The sequence below is a fragment of the Pteropus medius genome, unplaced genomic scaffold (genome assembly GCF_902729225.1).
Source record: "Pteropus medius unplaced genomic scaffold, Ma_sr-lr_union100, whole genome shotgun sequence".
Lineage (NCBI taxonomy): Eukaryota > Metazoa > Chordata > Mammalia > Chiroptera > Pteropodidae > Pteropus > Pteropus medius.
Genome location: NW_024342471.1, coordinates 10,325,087 through 10,346,201, shown reverse-complemented (window position 1 = coordinate 10,346,201; position 21,115 = coordinate 10,325,087). Strand labels below are relative to the sequence as shown.

The 21,115-nt window shown below is 48.5% G+C and overlaps 2 protein-coding genes across 3 annotated transcripts; one reads left to right on the top strand and one right to left on the bottom strand.

The window, feature by feature from the left end:
- Positions 1–5,330: 5,330 nt before the first annotated feature.
- On the top strand, positions 5,331–15,699 carry BLCAP (BLCAP apoptosis inducing factor). Its single transcript, XM_039864304.1, has 2 exons — positions 5,331–5,488; positions 13,767–15,699. The coding sequence occupies exon 2, from the start codon at positions 13,943–13,945 to the stop codon at positions 14,204–14,206; it is 264 nt and encodes an 87-aa protein (XP_039720238.1). The 5' UTR covers positions 5,331–5,488; positions 13,767–13,942; the 3' UTR covers positions 14,207–15,699.
- On the bottom strand, positions 9,583–12,053 carry NNAT (neuronatin). 2 transcript variants are annotated; one of them, XM_039864306.1, is made up of 3 exons: positions 11,813–12,053; positions 10,826–10,900; positions 10,371–10,597 (listed from the first exon to the last, which is right to left on the bottom strand). In XM_039864306.1, exons 1-3 carry the CDS (start codon positions 11,886–11,888, stop codon positions 10,371–10,373), a joined length of 378 nt encoding a protein of 125 aa, XP_039720240.1. In that variant the 5' UTR covers positions 11,889–12,053. The 2 variants fall into 2 exon arrangements, with proteins under 2 accessions (XP_039720239.1, XP_039720240.1); XM_039864305.1 differs by lacking the exon at positions 10,826–10,900 and having other exon boundaries at positions 9,583–10,597; positions 11,817–12,014.
- Positions 15,700–21,115: the final 5,416 nt, after the last annotated feature.

Below are 21,115 nucleotides of genomic sequence, written 5' to 3'. Positions count from 1 at the left end.
GGAGTCCTAACCTCCATTCACTGCCAGGACCTCAGCACAATCTCACTCAACTGACTTCGAGCTGCACCAACCTTTTGCCTGGTCCTGACTTTGGGGCTTGGCACACACCCAGCCCCTGACAGATCAAGGTTGTTCCATCCAACTGGCTCGCAGAGTAAAACAACATCGAGCAGAGCCACAGCTGAGCTGCAATAGGCATGTAGCATAAAGGAGAAATAAACATTTGTGGTCATCAGCTACTGAGGTTTTAGACTGGTTTCTCCTTAACTGCATCTATCACCCTGTATCCTAAGTTTTGTAAGTACAACAGGAACTGAGACAGACCTGGTCTCTGCCCTCATAGAGCTCACAATCCACTCAGGAAGACAGACACTAACCAAATGAATAATTATTTAGTCACAATTATGACAAAGGCTGCAAAGGAAAAGCACTTGGTACCTGGACAGCGTTTATCAAGGCTATGAGACTTCACCTGGAAAACCAGGGAGAGCTTCAGAGGAAGCAACAGTAAAACTAAGACTTTAAGAATGATTTTGAGTCAGCCGGATGAAGAAGGGCAGGCGAGGTATTCCAGCAGTAGGAACAGCACGTGCAAAGACCCTGGGGAAGGAAAGAACCCTTCTGGGTTCCTATATTTTCCAAACTTGCTTCATCAATTGCCTCTTAATTCTGTCATCCCCAAGATCCTGCCCCTACATTTCCTTTTTCTATAAGTCTAATAAGAACATTAGGCATTTTCCCGTATCATCACTAGGTGTCGACACAGACTTGGCTAAAATAGCAGCATTAGCTTCCCAAGTGTAGAAGTCCTAAGAAGTCTGAAACAAAAGGGCCATGGAGTTGGAGAAATTGAAGACAGGGAAGGCAAGGACCTTGCAAAGTCATGAAAGATTTGAACCCACTTGTTCTGCCTCCTGAAGGATGGCAAAATAAGGGGCATGGCTGGGAGGCCCTGGGCTAGCCTTTTTTATCCATTCGTAGTAATAGGTAACTATGAGAGCTAACTATGTGAAAGGCACTATTCTAAGCACTTTAAAATATGAACTCATTGAATTCCCAGAAACAACCATATGGGGGAGAGTCTAATGTTTGCCTCGTTTTACAGATTGGGGAAAGCGAAGCTCAGAGAAGTTAAGTGACTTGCTCGACAACACACAGCTAGTAAAATGCAGAGATCTGGCATTCTGGCTGCAGATCTTGCCTCTTTGGTCATCTTGGTAATCTTTTTATATCACATGGCTTCTTTGGTGATTTAACAAATAACTGTTGTTCCATTAAAGGTTAAATTTCCTGAATTTAAGTCTTGGTAAGGAAATAATGTCGATTTTTGAAAAAAGTGATTGTCAAATGCAGTGATGATATAGGAAAGTAGATATTGTGGTTTCACAAAACATTGTTCTCTAAATAACATAACCTTTTGTTGATTCTTTCTCACTTAGCTCTAAGTTTGACATCCAGTTCCAAATGAATTCCACAGACCTGGTCATCAGCTATATTGGAGGCTTGGAGGACAAATGAGAAAGGGAGGATCTTGGCCTGGTTTTTCATTCATTCATTCATTCATTCATTTATTGACTCATTCAATAGCTACTGCCTCCTCCTCCCTTCCAGGCCCTGTACTGGACTCTGTGGCCAAGAAATGACCCAAAAATGAGTTCTGCCCTCAAAGAGTTTACAGTCTAGTGAGAGTTAACAGACGCGGGAAACGCACAAATATTGGCACTACATAATTGCCCATCTCCCCAGACTGATGGCATTTGTCTTATTCACTTCTCTATCCTCCATGCCTAGCACAGTATCTGGCACATGTTAGGTGCTCAATAAATGTTTTCTGAATGAATGCAAAGGCTTCATGGAGGAGATGCCGTTTGATCTGGAACTTCAACAGGTGAAGAGAGGGAAGGGGGATACCCCCTCAAAAGTGACAGGGTCACTTTAGAAAGATCATCCTGGCAAGTGTGTGGAGGACGATGGTTCTGGGTGAGACAAATGAGAAGGCTGGTGGAGTCCAGGGAAGAAAGGCTGGTAGCCTGGACCAAGGCTTTAGCACCAGGGACAGAAAAGGCCTGAAGGGAGATTCAGAAGGGATTGACTAGACTTGGGGAGTGTGGAACAGGAGCAAGCAGGGGTCGTGGGTTAAGTTTGGGTGTCTGGTAGAGGGGGCAGGTTGGAGAGCCTTGGCAGGAAGTTGAGTCTATTGAACAAAATTTTAGGACAGAAAGACCTCCCAGCTCCCTCAAGTCAGAGCCCATCTTTGGCGTTGTTTCTACCACCTGGAACTGAGCTTGGAAGGTGAAGCAGTCTTGAGGGTACAGGGAAAGAGAACTACCAGGGCAAAAGCCAGCCGAGTATAAGTAAGCCCTGCCTCACCTTTCCAGTTTTCTGGGGCCCCAAAGGAGTGAGGGTTGGCCACAGAGGCACTGTCAATGCCCAGACCTGGCATTAAGGTTACAGGAAGGCAAAGTCCCTTCGAAACCAACCTTCTGATTCTTGCTCAGCAGCACAAAACACAAGCCATGAACCCCTTCTTCTATTTTATCTTTCTTAGGATATAACATATATAAAGTACATAAAGTCTCCTAAGGTTAAGGTAGATCTTGATGAATTTTTACCCATGTAATCACCAATCAGATTTTGATACAGACCTTTTCCAGAACCTAGAAAAGTCTCTCTTGCTCCTTTCCCATCTCTACTCCCCCTCCGACCCAGGTAACTGCCATTCTGATTTCTATCACAATAGATCAGTTTTGCCTGGCCTTGAACTTTTTATGAATGGGAACTTACAATATGTACTGTGTTTGTGTCTAGATTGTTTTAGTCCACATACTGTATGTGATATTAATCCATGGTGACATGTGTGTCAGTACTTTGTACTTTTATTTGTAAAACATAGTATTCCATTGGATGAACATGCCATAAATTGTTTATTAACTCTTGTTTTGATAGACATTGGGCTATTACTTTTGAGCTATGAATAAATCTATGGAATTATTGTGCAAGTCCTTTTGTAGACATAGGCACTCATTTATCTCAGGATGAATCTAGGAGTGAAAATTCTAGGTCATAGCATAGTTGTATGTTTAGGTTTAGTAGAAACTGCTGATTTTCTGAAATGATTGTACTAGTTTCCTTTCTCATCAGCAGTGTGCAAGAATTTCAGTTGTTCCTCATCCTTGCCAACACTTAGCCTCTTCTCTTTTTCTAAATAAGAGTTTCCACTATGAGACTTCTCTTTTCCTCCAGAATTGAATATTGGGTGTTCCTGGCATGGATGCATTGATCCATAAGCCCCAAGATAGTAAGAGGTTACATCCAGTTTATGTGAGCCTCAGTTAGATAAGAAATGACATCTTCTTGATGTGGATCTGATCCCAGGAACTGGCATAGCCATCTTATGACCATGAGCATGAAACCAACATGAGGACAGCAGAACACAGAAAGAATAACCTGAGATGAAATGTCCTTGATGACTTTGCCAAGCTACTCAATTAACCCGCCATTGAGAGGCAGTCTACTTATTTTTTAAGCCAATTCATTTAGAGTTTTTTTTTTTTTTTGGGGGGGGTTGAACTTGCAACATAAAAGATATAGTCCATAAGCCCTCCTTGTAACCAAACTCAATGGTGCCATTTCTGTCCCCACAGTAGTCAGCCCTACTGAGCTCTCTCTCCTTCTTGAAGCCTTCTCCCTGGGATCCCATGCTCACCTGGCCCTCCTCCTACCCCACTGATCACTGCTTCTCAGCCTCCATTCTTGGCTCCTCCTAATCTGCTTACTATTTTATCGACCTTCCCTCCCTTGGGATCTCATCCAGTGCCATGATGTATCACCTATGAGCAGATGTTACCCACCTATGTATCTCCAGACCTGACCTCTCTTCTGAGCTCATCTCATATAAAACTGCCTATTTACATTCTCCACCTAGGTGCTGCCCAGGCATTTCAAATTTACCTCTCAAAGCCAAACTATTGATCTTTTCCCCCAATCCGATCCTCCTTCAGGCTTCACCACCTTAGTCAAGGGCTCTTTCACTCCTTCATACTGAAGGCAAAAAGCCAGGTATTATTGCTGATGCCTCAACACTCACCCACACCCAACCTTACATCCTTTACTTCTCTACCTCCCCAAGCCACTACCCTCTGAGTCACCATTACTTTGCAATTGGATAGCTGCAATAGCCTTCTAACTGGTTTCCACACACTCACTCGCAAGGGCTTTCCAAGCCATGCAGCCCAGACGGCCTTTCAGAAACTCGAATTTGGTATTATTCCCCTGATGAAAACAGCAACTCATTACTCTCAAGATAAATTCCAAATTCATTAGGGACCTCTACCTGCACTACTTACCTCTCACTCTCATCCTGTTCCTTCTCACCTCCACATCTGGGACAAGTGATTTTTTCTGCCTAGGACATTTCCCCTATCACTCTTGTCTTGTTCAACTCCTACTTGTCCACGTTCTCTCGGCCTAAATCCCAGCTTCCCAAGGAGGGTACACCCTCACCTCTCACCCTACATTAGGACTCCCTTAATTTTTTATAACATTCTTTACTTTCTCCCACAGCACTTCCCATGATGCGTAATGATATATTGATTCAATTAAAATGATTTATAATGACTATTTGATGACTATCTTTCCTCTCCCCTCCCCCAACATTCTCACCAGACTGGCAGAGCCTTGAGGTTAGAACAGTACCTATGTCACCTTCCATTCTACCCTCTTGCCTTTAGCACTGCACTTAACATAGTAAGCGCTCAAGGAATGTTCTTAATTAGCTAATAAAAGAATACACTGACTCAATCGCCGTAACAACCCTGTGAGACAGGCATTTCTTCAGACCTGGGGAAGCTGAACGTCGGGGTAGGCAAGTGGCTTTCCCAAGGTATAGGGCAAGGGTTGAAGTAAAGTCCTGAGCCCAAGTCTGGTCCTAAATCCTGAGCCCGGATTTTCCCGCTCCTGAGCTTTGGCCCCTTGGTGAAAGCGCCAGGAAGGGAGCGGACTTTGAGCTACGAGGTTTTTTCGGAGTACACAGGTCATGCACGTGGACCATAGGCAACAGTAGCTCACCTACAAAGACTAAGACGCGCCCCCTCAGCTCAGAAAGAGTAAAGATCACAGTCTGCTGCATATGCATGAGGGGACCATGAGCCCGAGATTCGGGGAATGTCCAGGCTTCGCCTGATTAAAAATTCTTCGGTCTTGAAGACTTCAGAGCCCCCAGAGTTCCGCACACGTACGCAGAAAGTTTTCAAAGGGTCATCTGGGGCGGACATTTAGGGGACATTGGTCGAGGGAGCCCCCAATTTGGGTCATATAATCAGGCGTCTCAAGTAGACAGCTCAATCCCAGAAGGGGTCCTCGGCCGGTAGGACTAGAAGACGAAGGGGGCGTCTCCTCTGTTTCCTGCGGCGTCCGTGGCGAGCTGTGGTGGAAGCAGGCTGCGACAGCGAAAGCGACAGTGGCTTCGGCGCCATGGCAGAGCTAGCAGGTACCGTGGTGTCGGCCTCTTGGGGGCGGGATGAGAGGTCCTCAATGAGTCCTCGCCGCCATGTTGTCCCTTTGGGGTCACCTTAGGCGTCTCTCGGCCCCTCTCTGGGGATTTCCTTCCTCACGCCCTAGGGTTCGGGTCCACCTATGTTCAGTGTCACGTGACTGCCCTGTTTGAGGGTCCCTTGAGGCTCCCTTCCCGGCCCCAGGGCGGGTCACGGGACTCGGGTTCTCGTTCTGGCCTCCAAGGTCAGCACGCGCCTGTCTGCTCCGGGCATTGGGCAGGCAGAGCTTGGGAGCGCGGGGCTGGGAGGGCGCGACTATTCCCTCTTCAGCACTAGGGCCTATGGCAGGGGACCCAGTTTCTGAGAGGCCTGTCACTCTTGTCTCCGCCACTTCAGCCTCATTTTTACAGCAGAAAGAGCGTGGGGGAGAGGGGAGAAAAGGGTCTCCTGCCTTGGGCCCCCGCTTCGGTGGCTGGGATGATAGGTCGGCTCTCTGCTTTGAGTCTCGGGTGCTTCTTACTCCCTCTAACTTTACATTTAACCAGGACACCCGTTCTCTTTTCTTCAACATGTATGGGGAGTGGCCTTCAAGGGCAACTGAAGGAGCGGAATGGCTAGCACACTAATGGCCTGGAAAGAAGAATGGGGGATGGGGGACAGTTGCTTTTTCCTTCCCCCTTCCAAACCATCTTTAATTTCCTTCCAGGCCTCCGTGTTTCTTTTCAACGCTTAAATGTTGGAACAGACGGGTCTGTTCTAGAAAAGAAATGGTCTTTCTTGTTTATAGGTTTGGATCGTGTTTTATCCCTTTCAGGGAACTGATGTGTTGGGGACAGCTTCTCTTTGCCCTGCCTGACATGGTCCAACCATCCCCTCAGCCTTCAGGACGGCAACACCAAAGCCAGGACAAAAAAAAAAAAAAAAAAAAAAAGTTCCAGCTTAAGTGCTGATGCCAAGTGTTAGATCTTGTTTATTTTAAATTCGAGACTAATTAATGTCAAGCAAATCTGTTAAAAGATTCAGAGCTCTGTTCGGTCTCCAGTGACCAGATCAATTCCATATCTGAAGTTGTTCTTGTTAGAATTGCTGCCAAAAACAGTTTAACCCTTTATCTGTAATGTGTTGTTTCAAAGAGGAATTTGAAATCTGGGTTTGACCATCTCTTTGTTGTTGTTCTCTCATATTTGAAACACATGCATTCCATTCAAACCTGTCACTGTGTGATATACCTAGGACCATGTGTTGCCTGCCCCCCTAACTTCCTGTTCTGGGAATGCTAAGGAATCTGGATCCTACTATGGTATGGGGCCTGTGGAAGGGAGAAGGGTACAAGGGGAGGGTGAACAGGATTCTTCCCAATGAAGATGGTGGTAGGTCTCTGGGGCATATAGAGGAAGTTAAGAAGTCACTAGGGGAGAAGAGACTATTCTTAGACCAATGTTTTGTGTGTGTGTGTGTGTGTGTGTGTGTGTGTGTGCGCGCGCGCGTGTGTGCGCGTGTGTACACACGCGTGCACACTTGTGTACATTTAAACCTCTAGGGGTAGAACAACTGCAAATTCAGACTCTCACTGTAGTAGGGTGCTGGCTCCTGAGTAGATACAAGTTTGAAAATAGATGTTTAGCAAAAGGCTCACAGCAAACTTTCACCCTTACCCAACCCATGTGTAATAAACTTGCTGTCCTGCAGCTGAAACTCAAGAAACTTGTCCTCCCTGCCCTTCCTTCAATCATAATCCAAATACAACACAGATTGAGTTAACAGTGTCACACAACACCCCACACCTCTAAAAGTCATGGTACTTGAACTCCCATGGGGCTTAATTTCAACCGATTAAGCTAAGAAACTAACTTCCTTCTTAGGGCAGTCTTGCCTGTTGCTACAGTCCCATCCTTGGCTCTGTGGGCACAAAATCTTGTGGGAGTGGTAGAGACACTTTAGGGAAAGGGGAGACCTGTGGACATTTAGTCCTGTGGACTAAGGACTTTGCAATAAAACTAGTCATTTTCAATTCCCATTGCCCCCATTAGAATAAAATGTTTTAATGTTATTGTTTCTGGAAAAATTATAAACAAGATGTGTTTGGACCAGACTTCTAAACATTACACGAGAATAGAAAGAGAATGCATTCCTTCTGCCTTCTCTGGTTTGTGTTTGCTGCCAAAACATGAGGGTTCAGGGATCGGGGAAGTGGACGTTGCTCACTCAGGCCCAACTATGAGTGCAGGCCACCGGGGTAGCCCTTGCCTAGAAGTCTGTCATCTCACCATGCCATGCTCTGAGTCCTGCTGATGGATGGATGGATGGATGAAGGAAGCCCCACAGGTGGGCTTTGCCAAGATCATCTGGAAAGCCCTGGGGCTTCCAGCAGCCTTCTGCCTTTTAAAGAGGGCGCAGGAGGCTAAAGGGGCCTGCTGTGTCCAGAGCAACCAGACCCTTCTATTCTGCTGCATCCTGTCTCCCTGAACCCAGCTACCTTATAACTGGGCTGAGGTTAGAGCATCTGGGGCAGTAGGGCTGTGGGCACACCCCCGAAGGCTCTGAGGGGAGGGACAGCCTTCACTGAGAACCCATGTTGAAATATGTTCATGGATCTGGAGATTTAGTGTGGAAAACCACAGAAACTCCCAGACTTGAGGCCTGCCAAGAGATAGGCTTCAGAAGGGAGATATGGGCATTGCCTGCTGATAAGTCACCCTAGGACCAGAGGACACCTGCCTCACCTTCAGGCTATGATGGAAGCTGGAGCTGCCCAACCTAAAAAAGATGGTTTACACATCCCCACTGGCCTTGAGTCCTGATTGCCACTTCGATAGAATGTTTCTAGTATGTTAGGGTTCACTGGGATCTTAGCAGCCCTTTTACAGAGGGGAACTGAAGGTGAGGGGTAGGAAGTGACCTGTCCAGGTTCCCTGGGCTAATTGATGGCAAAGCCAATACCAGGACTGAGGTCAGCATCCTCCACTCCCATAATTCTCTGACGCTTAACTGAAGTTAAAGGTGCCTCTAGAGGTGCTGGTGGTTAGGTTGTGAAATGCAAGAGGCTTGCTTAGGGAAGGGAAACATTAGGCTCAAGGGGGCGACATGCTTTGTGCTCCAGAATTGTCGGTGACAACTGTGACTAAGGGATTTGAGGAAGTGGCAGAAAGAGATTTATGGCCCTCCAACTCCCTCAGTGTTGACTCAGAAACAGGTGTATAGTGACAGGGACACGAAAAGCCACAGACAAGGCCAAACAGGTGCCAGGGCCATTTGGTGAGGTAGTCAGCTGACCCCATGTAAAAGGAACCCTGACTCATTGAGGAGTGGGAGAGGGAAGAGAGAAGTCTGGACTTGAGCAGCCAGTTCACCCACCCACCCTGACATGAAGGCAGGGGAGAGCCCAGGACCAGGGATCTGGTAAGCACCCACAGTATGGAGTCTAATGCTGGGAGAAGCAGAGAACCCAGTAATGGGGAGAGTGAGTTGGCAGTGGTTCCTAGGGGTAGTGGAGGAGCCCCTGGAGAATAGCAAGGCCAGGCACAATGCCCTCGTAGTGGTCCTGGTAGAAGTTATAGGGGCCTGGAGGGATGAGCTGGGTGGGGGAGGCACCACAGCTCATGCTTATTCCATAATCATTGTTCAGGGCAGTGCCTACCCTGCCCAGAGCTCAATTCCTTGGGGCTCCTGGATGGAGAAAAGGCTGTGTGTTCTGAAGTCTTGATAACCAGCCCCACCCTCTTGGTGCCTAGTACCCCATTTTGAGGGCTACTCCCATCGTTCCCCTCCTCCCTTATTTCTCATTGATTACCTGCTAAGACCCCTTATCCCAGGACAAGTGAAGGCACCCACCCCTCAGGAGGGGAATGTGGTCCCTTATTCTGGCACCACAAGTGAAGACCTTTTCTTTGGGGAAGAGGATGTGGTTCTTTATCTCAGGACAGTGTTGAGATGGAACCAGGTATGTGTGAAAGTCACAGTTTATTTCCATTTTGTTGCCTCCTCCTCCTTCCCTCCCTTTCCTTCCCAAGTAGTGTGCCCACTCCTCAATGGGCACATCAGCCCGGTCTTAGAAATATGTGTCGAAGCCGCAAAATTAGTTACAAGAAACAACTTTTTGGTGCGCCTCCACCACCCTGCAGGATCTTGAGACACTGCGAGATGGAGGAGGTACTGTTTTTATTTTTTGTAGAGGTGGTCCCTGTCCTCCAGGAGCTTACAATCTAGCTGGGGAAACACAACTAATGCACACTTACACAATTAATACAATTAGCGATTACCACAATATTTACCACAATTGCGTGAGACCAAGGAAAAGCAAGATCAGTGAGGGGCTGGGGGCTCGGAGAAGGTGTTTTAGTAAAGATGGGATCTGTTTACTGGTTAAATAGGTCCGAATTGAGTGACACATTTCTTTCAGATGGGGTGGGCTTGGGAGGCAGTGAAGGGGAAGGGGAATCGAGGGAGCAAAGGCGCAAGGCTGGAATGCACATGCCGTAGGCAAGGGACAGTAAGAGGGCCCCATTCTATTTCTTAACCCTCCTCCTTCTCCCACTCCCTCCAGTCCCGCCACATGGGCACGCAGTTGGTGCCTTGTCTGCTGCTCGGAGATTCAGGGCTGCTGGCTGGTGATGTTGGAATGTCCATTCTGCTGGCTGGTGTGGTTGTCTGGATCTCTGTGGTGGGGCCTGCTGGCATGGCCGTGGCTGTGGGGCTGGATGTCGCTGTCCCGACTTGGTCCAGATCAGAATGCCTATGCCCAAATCTCAGAGATCTGCTCCCCCCACTCCCCCTCCTCCCTCTACCCCACCCCACAGTGGGACGGGTGCAAAGGGGTTGGGAAAGGATCTGATATTATCGTCATTGTCGGTGCTGCTTCTCCGGGGGCCTGCCAGCCCCTCACTGACCTTGGCAAGTGCTCCTCTGGCGAGAGAGCACAGGGGACCCCCCATTCCTGCGCGGCACTGGCTCCCGTGCTGGGCGAGATGCACAGGAGCACCTGATGACACGGCCGCCCAGGGCTGGGGGCTGGGGCCTCAGTTGGGGGCTCGCCGGCGCTCTCCCAACACCTGCCGCCCGGTCCTCGACACGGTGTACGCCAGCTTCTGCAGGGAGTACCTGAACACCTGTAATGAGAGACCCAGGACCTACCCTTAGAGGGGGGCACCCACAGCCTGGCTGCAGCACTGCTGTGCCCACCCCTGCCCCACCCTCTGCCCTGCCCACCTGTCCCACTAGGAGAGGCCAGCAAGGAGGCAACTTGTCCAGGAGTCAGGACAGCTGGAGCTTTTCCAGATGTGCTGAAGGCTGCATGGTGGCAATCTGACTGGACTCATAACTTAGGTATACCTCACTAATTGCAATGCACTGGGTCCCTGGAGGATTTCGAAAAGCGAATCCTACCCAGTAAATGCAACATTCCAGGAACACTTTGATCCCTTTGGCAAAGGATTACTTTAGCAGGGAATTCTTCCTGCAAAAGGGTGCTTTTAGAGTAAATGATTTTATGGGCAAAGCATTTTCTTTGGTTTCTTTTTACACAAAGCACTTTGCCTCTTTTTTTTTTAATAAAGTGAATTGGGGTTTTTTTGGAAGCGCTTTTTTTCTCTTCTGTTTTTCCAGCAGAGAACCTTTTCTTCTTAATTGTCTTACTCAAAGCGCTTTTATTTGATTCATTTTTTCTTAGTTCCTTTGTTTAATTTTTTTCTGCAGCGCGCTTTATATCTAATGCATTTTTTCTGCCAAGTGCTTTTGTCTGATTTATTTTTCCTGCAATGCGCATTTTCTTGAATTAATTTTTTCCCGCGAATTATTTTTCTTCTAATAGGTTGTGGATTGGGGTATTTTTTGTTTGTTTGTTTGTTTGAGAAGGGCTTTTTTTCTAACTTATTATTTGTCCCGACCCCGCAAGCGCTATTTTTTTTTTTTTTTAAGAAAATTTCCCCGCAATGCGCAATTTTTCAAGGCGGAAAATTTTCGCTATGTGAGCTGTAAAGTCTCTTTTCGCAAAAACAGAAGTGCCCCGCCTCCCTCCTGGGGTCGAGTCTGGGTGTAGCGGTTTTCTCTTACCACGTTGGTCGCTAAGAGCCTCGGCGTTCGTCGGCGGCTGGCGCCCGCCGCGCCCCAACTCTTTGTTCCCGGCCGGGCGCGGGCACACCGAGAAGGGTCTGCGCTAGGAGGAGGGCGCAGGGTGGGGGCGCGTGGTGCCAGCCGCGGCACTCGGGCACAGGGATCGCGGCAATCAGGATAGGATGGATCGCGGAGACGGCAATTGCGACGTGGGCTTGCCGGTCCAGGGGGCTCGCATCGGGACCCCTCTCCCACCTAGAACCTGGGCACACTTACCTGCAGCAGCACGCGGAAAATGTACCAGCCGATGATTAGCAGTTCAGCCGAGGCTGCCGCCACTGCCGCCATGGTTCCGAGTGCGTTGGGTGGATGGTTGAGCGCGAGTGCTGCCGAAGGCCGCAGGTTTGCCGAGGGCCGCTGGTCTCTCGGAGTCCGCTGTTGGGCGCACTGCTGCAGCCGCCGCGGCCGCGCCTTAAGTAGCCACCCGCCACCCAACTGCGCATGCGCGCATGGGGGGGTCCATAAGGAGGGGTAGCGGGGGCACTCCTCATTCGTCAGAAGAGGAAAAAAAATAATCCATCTGCGCTTTCCACCGACCCCCGCCTCCCGAGGTTCATCTTATCCCCTTTCCAGAATATTCTACCGTGCCTGCTTTTGAATTTTAGTGCAAGTGAAGGGGAATTGCAACCGTGTGTGGCACATCTGGTAAGGGTTGGGGATGCGCGCATCTTGGTGTGGGACCTTTCTCTTCAAGCCCAGTGTCCAGTGCCGTACCACAACCCACCTTGGCCACAGATGGAAACCTAATTTAGAGAGGGAACATCTGCCCCGCACAGCAAAAAAAGATGCCCCTTCCAGGAGCCCTGGATTCACAGTCCTCTGCTCAGCACTCCTTTTCTGATATTACATGTGTCGTAAGCTCATGTCCTCTGCTTCACAAGAGTCTCTGAGCGCCTCCCTAACCTTTACATGATCACTCGAGTCCCGCTTCTTAACGTTGCTAGGACTACGGCAATGGCGATTATGGGGAGCCTAGCGAAGGTACTGAACTTTAGGGAAAGTGATAGTCACCAGGTATCTACCCGGTGGGAGGGATGCGGGAGGGTTTGGCGCCTTTGTATACGCGGATGGGATAGCTCGAGCTCTCCCAAGAAGTGGTCGGAACGAGCTCTGGGGTAGTTTGCTGCTGGACAGGTCATTTCAACTTCTGTCTTCTACCCCCAGGCCCTGGGTAGGTCTTCTTCAGCCCGCAAGATTTTTTTGTACCCGTTGCGGTGGGTGGCTGGAGCCGGGTTTTACTACCGCCACCAGAGGGTTGTGGCTACCACAGCTCGGTTTCCAGGCATAGCGGGAAGACCTGAACGCGGTCTGTGAGCACAGCACCAGCACACTGGTAGCTGGCCGCTGGAGAGCACCTCTCTCCAGCAAGCTGCCTGGCACAGGGGCCAAATGGCATTTGCCCCTATGTGGGTAGAAAATTAATTGTAATTATAAGCTCACAGAGGTCAGCTTCTATACAGTGCCAGCATCAAGTGAGGTCAATTTGGACGAGGTAGCATGGTGATTTTTTTCTGCATCGACTTTCAAAGAAGTTGGCTGGTTTTGGCAAAATAATGCCAGGCTATTTGAAAAAGGCAAGCTCATCCCAGGCTGCCATTTTAAAACAAAATATTTGGTGGTGTTGCCGCTGCTGCAGCTTCCTAGAGCTTGCGAAGATCCATTGCTTACGATCTTTGGCTGGCAGTGTGCAGCCGCTAAACTGCTAACTGCTGTGCTCTCCACTGAGCACCTGCTGTGTGACAGAACCCTGTGGGGGCACAGCATGGAGCCCATAGCCATCCGGTGGCAACCACAGGGCGGTATTGTGAGGTCTGGACCCGTTGAGGACGGGCCGCAGCCCCAGGAGGCGATACATGATCTCTACTGGGCAGGGCCCAGGCAAAGCCAGTCCACTGTGCGGGACCTGCTGGAAGAGCCCTCTAGCGGAGCCCGGAAGAAGCCCAGGGGAGATATCCCAGGAGGCTTCTTGAAATGGTGACTTGGAGAGGAGTAGACTTCCATGGGTGGGCAGGGAGGAAAGGGCATTCACATTTGCTGTTGTTAACCATGATCCATTTTCCCAAATAAGTATACATTCTGTTCCTGTTTTTTTTTTTTGTTTTTTGTTTGTTTGTTTGTTTGTCTGTCTGTTTTTTGTCTGTTTGTTGTGTTGACTTTTCTCTTCAGGATCCCTGCTGCCTTGGTGATCCCGGGCTGACAGCCAGAGAGCACAGCGGCTCAGCTCCTGCAGAGTGAGGGTTGAAGAAAGCAGAGGGCAGCCGCCCACGCCCACTGGCTCCCATTAGGTCGGTTCCTGCAGCGGTGCCCGGCGGCCTTGGCGAAGGCCCTGCCCGGCAGAGATCATGTATTGCCTCCAGTGGCTGCTGCCCGTCCTCCTCATCCCCAAGCCCCTCAACCCCGCCCTGTGGTTCAGCCACTCCATGTTCATGGGCTTCTACTTGCTCAGCTTCCTCCTGGAGCGGAAGCCTTGCACAATTTGTGCCTTGGTTTTCCTGGCAGCCCTGTTCCTCATCTGCTATAGCTGCTGGGGAAACTGTTTCCTGTACCACTGCTCTGATTCTCCACTTCCAGAATCGGCACACGACCCCAGCGTTGTGGGCACCTAACAGCCTGCCCAGTTAGCTTTCCAAGGAAGCAGAAGACGGGAGGGGAGGCATTGACATAGGTCATAAAGCATTGGAGTTTCAAATCCCGCAGTTGGCGGGTGCCACATTCCTGACGGCGCCTTTTTGGCCTGTGATGTTTTATCCTTATAATGTGAATAATAGCACTGACCAGTGCTTTTATTGTAGAGTCCTATAGTCGTGGGTGGTCTTGTGGTTGTGTGTGTTCTGTCCCCATCTTGGTTTCAGCTGGCAGGATGGCCACCCCCCTCACCTCATTCCTATGAGGAATCTGCACCCATCCTGGTCCACCACCCCAGCATGACCTGGGCAGATAAAATGCCAATCTCATTGTCACCTTCGTTACCCCTTCTCGTCAGGGTCTCCTCCCTTTCCAGAATGTTCCCAACTCCTCAGTCCCTCTCCGGGTTTCCCTTTAGTTCTCTTCTACCCCTTTCCTTTTTGAAGGAGCACCTGTCCAAGACAGGGCTCATTTTTGCACTTACCTCTAATTTAAAGAGATTGCTGACGCCCAAGAGCCTCGCTTTTTCATCCTCCTTTCCCTGGTCAGCAGGCTAAACAGAAACATGTCTTGAGTGTTTGTTGTTCACAGATCTCCAGTATTTTTTCCACTTGATTTTTAAGAAAGAAAGAAATAATGGATACATCTTGCTCTTTCACCTCGGTGGTTGGGCTCATGCTCAGCCTCACCTCCTTTGCCCTTCCTCCTGCTTTCCTCAGCTGTCCCGAGGAGGGGGGACTCATTGTGTCTCCTGTGCATGCTCTGCAGGATTGAGGTGTGGCGTGTTCACATAGATCTAGCAGTCCCCAGCCGAGTGAATGGGAGAGTACTTGCGTGGTCCATAACAGCCACGATCCCCTTGATAGGTGTTTAGATATTTTTTGGTGTGCTGTACGTGTGTGTGTAACGTATACAAATACATGTGTATATTCCTTTTAAAGAAGCTTTATCGAACGTGTTCCGATTTTGAGGTTTAGCAATAGCTAACTATAGTAGGTGCCGCTACAGTTTTTATTTAGCATGGGGATTGCAGAGTGACCAGCACACTGGACTTCGAGGTGGTTCAGACAAGACAAAGGGGAGCAGTAGCCATCGTCCTCATGCCAGGAGCTCCTTCAGTCCTGCATATATAGACTGTACATTATGAAGAATACACAGGAAGACTTTGTGACTGTCACTTGCTTTTTTCTTTATCTGCGCTTCAATAACAAGTGTTGGCACACGAGACTCTCCTGGCCCCTGCCCACTGGGGATCAGCATGGTTGTCCTTCCAGTCTAAACCATCCATCTTTCTCTTGCCTGAACAGGGAGGGAGGTGGGCCAGGCAAAGGACAGAACTGGAGGCAGTCCACCTAGGAAATGGGACCGCGAGGCCACACTTGTGGAACATTTGGACTGCTATTCTGGAGCTTTTGTTTCTGGTGTGTTCATTGCACAGCTGTTTGAAATGTTTAATAAAGCTTTATAAACTTTACTTTGTGGTTTTATGTGGCTACAGTCCATTTGGGTCATGGTGTTGGATTTCTAAGTTGGTGTGGGGCAGGAGGTAGCATGGAGGGGCTGAGTCTTTGGCGCCAGAGTACCTTAGCCCAAAAATTTGATCTGCTCTCTGGAGAGCAGATGGTGGGGTTTGGGAAGGGGGAACAGGACAGGCCAGGCACTGAACAGGAGGGAGTCTGAAAGTTTTTAGAGATGAGACATTTGCGTTTCTCAGCTCCCATGGCTTCTCGCCTAAAACTGTTTCCCTCCATAGGAGATTTGAGTAACCGATCCCTTGACAAACAACTTAAGACAGCTGGAGCTCTAATCATCAAGGATTTTTATGGTGCTGCTTTTGAAGTAAAAATAAAGTGAAACCCCTTATGGCATTTCAAGTGGAAAAATAAATAAGGCTAGCCATCCAACCTGGGGGCCTAAGGCAGTGGCTGGAAGCGTGGCAGCGATGCAGTTCATTGTCGTCGATGTGCACGTGCTCCCATGGCTGTGACCTTTGAGACAAAGCAGGGTAGCTTATCAGGGCCCTGTGCTGGGTGTCTACCTCTCAGTCTCTCCTCTTTCTAGAAAATGTAACAGGAGTACTACCTGTCCAAGGCACAGAGCTATTGTGAGGGTTTATTGAGATAACAGTTGTGAAAGGGCTTTGGCAATTTCATAAAAGTTCACCCGTTTTACCTAGATTTTTAATTTCTTGCTATAATGTTTTATGTCGTTTTCTCTCCATTTAAATCTCCCCATTGATTGTCAGGTTTTTTATTTTTTTCATTCTTAGTGTTGCTTTCTCTATCAGTGCTTTCTCTTTTCTTGATTAAAACTTGCCAAAATGTATCCATTTTAAAGGTAATTTTCAAAGAAGGACATTTTGATTGATTATATCTGCTGAGTATTTTTCCTATCTGATTCTCTAGTGCTTTTATCTGTGAATTCTTTTCTGGGTTCCTGGATGTATTTCGTGGTTCAGCAACATCTTGACAAGCTGAGGAATCATACACGTGGAAAAGATGGTTTTTTCAGCAAACACTGAGCCCCTGTACTGTGCTTGCTGGGGATTTCAGGGGCACGACCTAGGCCTGACTCCAGGACCGCATGATTCTAGCCTAGTGGGAAAACTTAAGAAAACAGACAATTGCAAATTCCAAAAACAAAACAAACAAATAAAAATGGCTTTTGTGGCTCCACTCCCATGGAGGCACCTGGATGATAAATGAAGCCAAGATTATTGCTTGTTTTGCTCTCTCTCAGAAAGCAGCTTTCTGTTGTAGGTCAAGCCCGCTTAAGAGTCACAAACAGGCCTCCCTCTGAAAGATTTCTGACAATTTGCAGCAGGGAGCCTGTAGCCCACCCTCTCCCAAGGCGACTGCCAAATCAGCATTATGTTTGCCCAACAGTGCTTTCCACCTTGCCAAGGCAGCGCTGGAAGCACCCTGCCCCATTTCCTGAAATGCATTTCAGGAAAATGACAAGTTGATACCTCTTGTGGAAAAGAGCAGGGGCACCAGTCCTTGGAAAGTCATGCTCTGCAATTCTGCTGGTCTCTGGGCTTCTTTAGGAACTGGTCTGTGCCCTCCTCTGCACCTCAGTTTCCTTATAGGTAAAATGTGGTTTTAGGCACAAACACAGTCTTCCTAGCCATAATATACTGGCAACCATTTCCCCTAGGATCTTAGGGTCCTCCTGGATACACTTGGGAAGGGTGACTGAGCTCTGGGAAAGTGGCAGTGCCCTTGCAGGACAGCGTGCATATGTTTCATTCTTTAGTCTGTGTACCATGTGAGCCCAGATATTCCTCTGTCAGGAAGCTTTCCTGAACTTCATCCATCTCCCTGGAGATCCATTTGCCTAGAGTACTTTACTTGGCCCTCTGTCGAGTGCTAGTGTTAGTAGTGCTAGGCAGACTTCCTCTTCCATAGTGACTGGACTCCTCCTATCTCCCAGGGGTGCCTGAAGTATCAGTCAGCAGGTCCTTGTAAGAATCCCATGCAGGACTAGGCTTTGGACAAGGTGGGCAGTTCATGCCATCAGGGAGCCATCTAAGCTAATAAGAAAGGGATGATATTGGGTAGATAATCCCACAAATATATATCGATACTTACATAAAACTGGATTGTGGCAGTTTGCTATAAACTGGATTGCTATAAGAGTAGTCTAAGAGGGGATCTGATGTAGGCTGGGGAAGATTGATGTTTGGGCTGAGACCTGAGGACAAGTATAAGTGATTGAGCAGTGAAATAATAAAAGATGTTATTTCCCACCATCTAATCAAGGATCTCTGTGCTTCCAGAAAAAGAGACTGGGCTGAAAGTAAAATGAAGGACCACCAGTGTCTGGTTACCCTAGAATCAGAACCTTTTAAAAAAGCTTCTTGGGATAGAGATCAGTCTATTTAAAGCTAGAGGACTGTATTGAGAGATACTGAGGGGATCTAAGGCTGACATGGTGATGGCAGACCCAAAACTCAATCCCGAGAACTCTTCAGTTTCCAGCTGACTGGAACCATCCCAAACACGGATCTAATGGGAATAGAACAGCATTCAAGGTGGGATTCTTTCACTAAGGAACAGGTTAGCATTTGAGCAGTGAAAGCAGCAGGGCTGTCGAGAAGGCCATTGCCCTGTCTAGATCATTGAGAATGAGGAGAAGTGGCTCTAAGGAACGGTGGTGAGTGACATGGTAGGTGACACAAGAGAAGCCAAGCTGGGGAGGGAGGAGACCGGAGAAAGATGACAGAAGGAAAGCTGACTCCCATTGAATAGCTGCAGGAAAGGAGGCCAGAGAAGGGTCGTCACCTGTGTCCAGTTGGCTGGCAGAGACAGAATCCAGTCTCCTGGCATCCAGTGCAGTATTCACCCCTCACCCTCCACCCCCTCATGAAAGGGTCACTGCTCTGACAAGAGGGAAGAACTAAGAAGTGCTCATCTCAGCAAGTGATGGAAGCTGATCCTGACAGAGGCTTGTCTCAGCCCAGCACCTTCCTACCCCAGTGTATTCCTGGAAGCTAGAGGAGGGGCAGAGTTTGGTCTGCTAGGCTTCCGGGGGAGAATTCCATATCTTGAGAAAAACTTTAATTATAAAGCGGGCTCCAGGAGAAGGAGGAAAGCTGGTGGAGCAGCAGCTAGAAGCTTCAGACAGAAGTCCTTGGTCTCCCTTTGGCCTGTTGGGACTCAAACAAGAGGTGAACTTGGGGAACAGTTTAGGACTGATGAACCTTAAGAAGAGAGGCTTCTGGGAGCCCCAGGCCCTATGCCATCACCTTTGTGACTGTGCCTTCGTGAGCTTCAGTTGCCTCACCTGTAACATGGAGATCATTCACTGTAGCCTGGCTCAAAGTGAAGTTTTTACAAATGTTATGTTCTCTCTTCTGTGGCCCCTGCACCACCGACCTTTATTGGGCTCGGACTTCGCAGTGATGCGATCTGATCGTCCAACTCTTTCACTCATTCATTCGTGCAAGGAGCTCTGAGAATATGATGCAGGATAAGACTAGGCCCTCCTTGAGGGGCTCAGCTCAGCAGGAGGGAGAACACTGAGTTGGTCCTGTAGGCAAATGATTACAATGCCATGTTGTCCAGGATGTGGTGGAGTTAGGGAGAGAGATTATTTGGAAGGCCATACGCCAGCACCTCAGCATGGTTTTCCTTATTTTTTATAAGCCCCCAAATTACAATATCCTAAAAGGGAGAGGAACACCAAGGCATAGTTCTTTCCTGAGAGGCCAAAATCCTTTATGTCCCGGCTTGGCCACCACCTTGCCCAAGACCTTCCGTGGATTTTTTTTCCCCCTCTTAGAAATCGCTGCCTGTCCAGCCTTTTCTTCATGAAGATCCAGTATAGGGATAGGTTTGAGTGCTCTCTCAGATATGGGCTGCACATAACCCTCCTCCAAAGTAATTTTTTGAGTGGTTCTGGCCTCTCACCTCTTGTCCTAGACAATTTGTGAACGTCTGCACTTGGATATCTCACCACTTCTTCCAAAGCTAAATCCTCTGCCAATTCCCTGACCCGCACCCATAGTGGCAGCCCCCAGGGAGAAGGGGGAGGCAGGGAGCTGAGGCCCTGATCCCCACCCAATTCCCATGTGACCTTGCTCGGCTCTGCTCACTCTTCTCTTCTAGGCCTCTGTTTGCCCATCTATACTCCAAGGAGGGCCTAGACCAGGAAGTCTGATGTTTCCAAAGCCATCTTCTGTGAAGTGTCAGTTAACTTTACCCTTGTTATTTCAGTCTCAGTGATATTGGTTAAAAGAAAGTGTGTTAAAACAAGGAAATGTTTAATCAAAAGTTTTTTGAGTTTTTTTTGTATTAAAGAATAAACTTTAAATCTTTTGGGTGCAGAACTGTCAAGAATCTTAGCTTAGAGTCAAAGCAGACTTGGAAGGGTCTCTGAGGGAGGAAGACAAACACAGCTCTTCAATGGCTCCCTGTTGCCTTTGGTTCCAACTTCTTAGCTTGGCCATCAAGACCCTGCACAATCTTTGAGGGTGGGGCTTGGTCTTTGTCCCTTGACCAGGCTCAGTACCTGCCTGACCAGGCCTGGCACACAACCTGCTGGTTGGTGGGGTAGCGGGGTAAATGGATAGATGGCCCAATCAATCAATCTCTAGACTCTCTAAGGAATCAGGTGGCCCAGTCTTTCCTAGAAATAGTGGAACTGAGCTTGCCTCCCAAGTCTCCTTTTGGCAACTCTGAAGTGACAATATTTTCCAACCTCCAGACAGATATTTACACACAGATATCACAGACACTAATATCTCAGAAAGATATGTGAGAAGAATCTCGTAAAAGGCTCCATAGCTTGGTGTCCTCCCTGTGGCAACAGGTGGCTGTGAGTCACCTCCCCTTACTGATCCTCAGTTTCCCCATTTGTAAAATGAGGTGGTTGAACTAAATAATCCTTGAGTTCCTTTCTAGCTCTAACATCGCCTTCAGATGCATTGGTGCCTAGGGCAGTAATTGGACAGGAAGCATGGTGACCCCAGGATCTGGGTCCAGTTCACATCTTGGAGCATGGAGGAATCGTGATGGGTACAGCCCCCTGGAAGATGAACTTGGCAGTAACTGCCTGAGAATTTGTCTGCTGATGGTGAAATGTCCTGGCAGAGTCTACACAGGTAGGTTGATGCAGGTAGGGGATGGGGTTGGGTTCTCCCTCTCTTGTGATCCCTGAGTAATGTTTCCTTGTACAATCAGAAGCCTCCAGGACTGGTAGGTACCAACTAGATTCAGCCATTCATATTGGCAAAGTAGGTAAACCATCTTTCCATACACTCTCCTGGCCGGGCTGCCAGAAAGGCTTTCTGCTTCCACCTCTTAAACTCCTGCCTGTATTTCCTTGTTACTGTGTCTGGAATCATGCCTTCCCAAAGCCTTCCAGTTCCCTGTCCAGGTGGCATGTTC

Excerpts from the sequence above, each read along its gene's own strand:
- NNAT (XM_039864306.1), bottom strand. The coding sequence starts at position 11,888 with ATGGCGGCAGTGGCGGCAGCCTCGGCTGAACTGCTAATCATCGGCTGG. Across the intron at positions 10,901-11,812 it reads CCGCGTGCTGCTGCAGGTAA|TGTTCCTGGAATGTTGCATT; the intron begins GTGTGCCCAGGT and ends AAGGGATCAAAG. Across the intron at positions 10,598-10,825 it reads GACCCAGTGCATTGCAATTA|GTGTTCAGGTACTCCCTGCA; the intron begins GTGAGGTATACC and ends CTCTCATTACAG.
- BLCAP (XM_039864304.1), top strand. The coding sequence starts at position 13,943 with ATGTATTGCCTCCAGTGGCTGCTGCCCGTCCTCCTCATCCCCAAGCCC.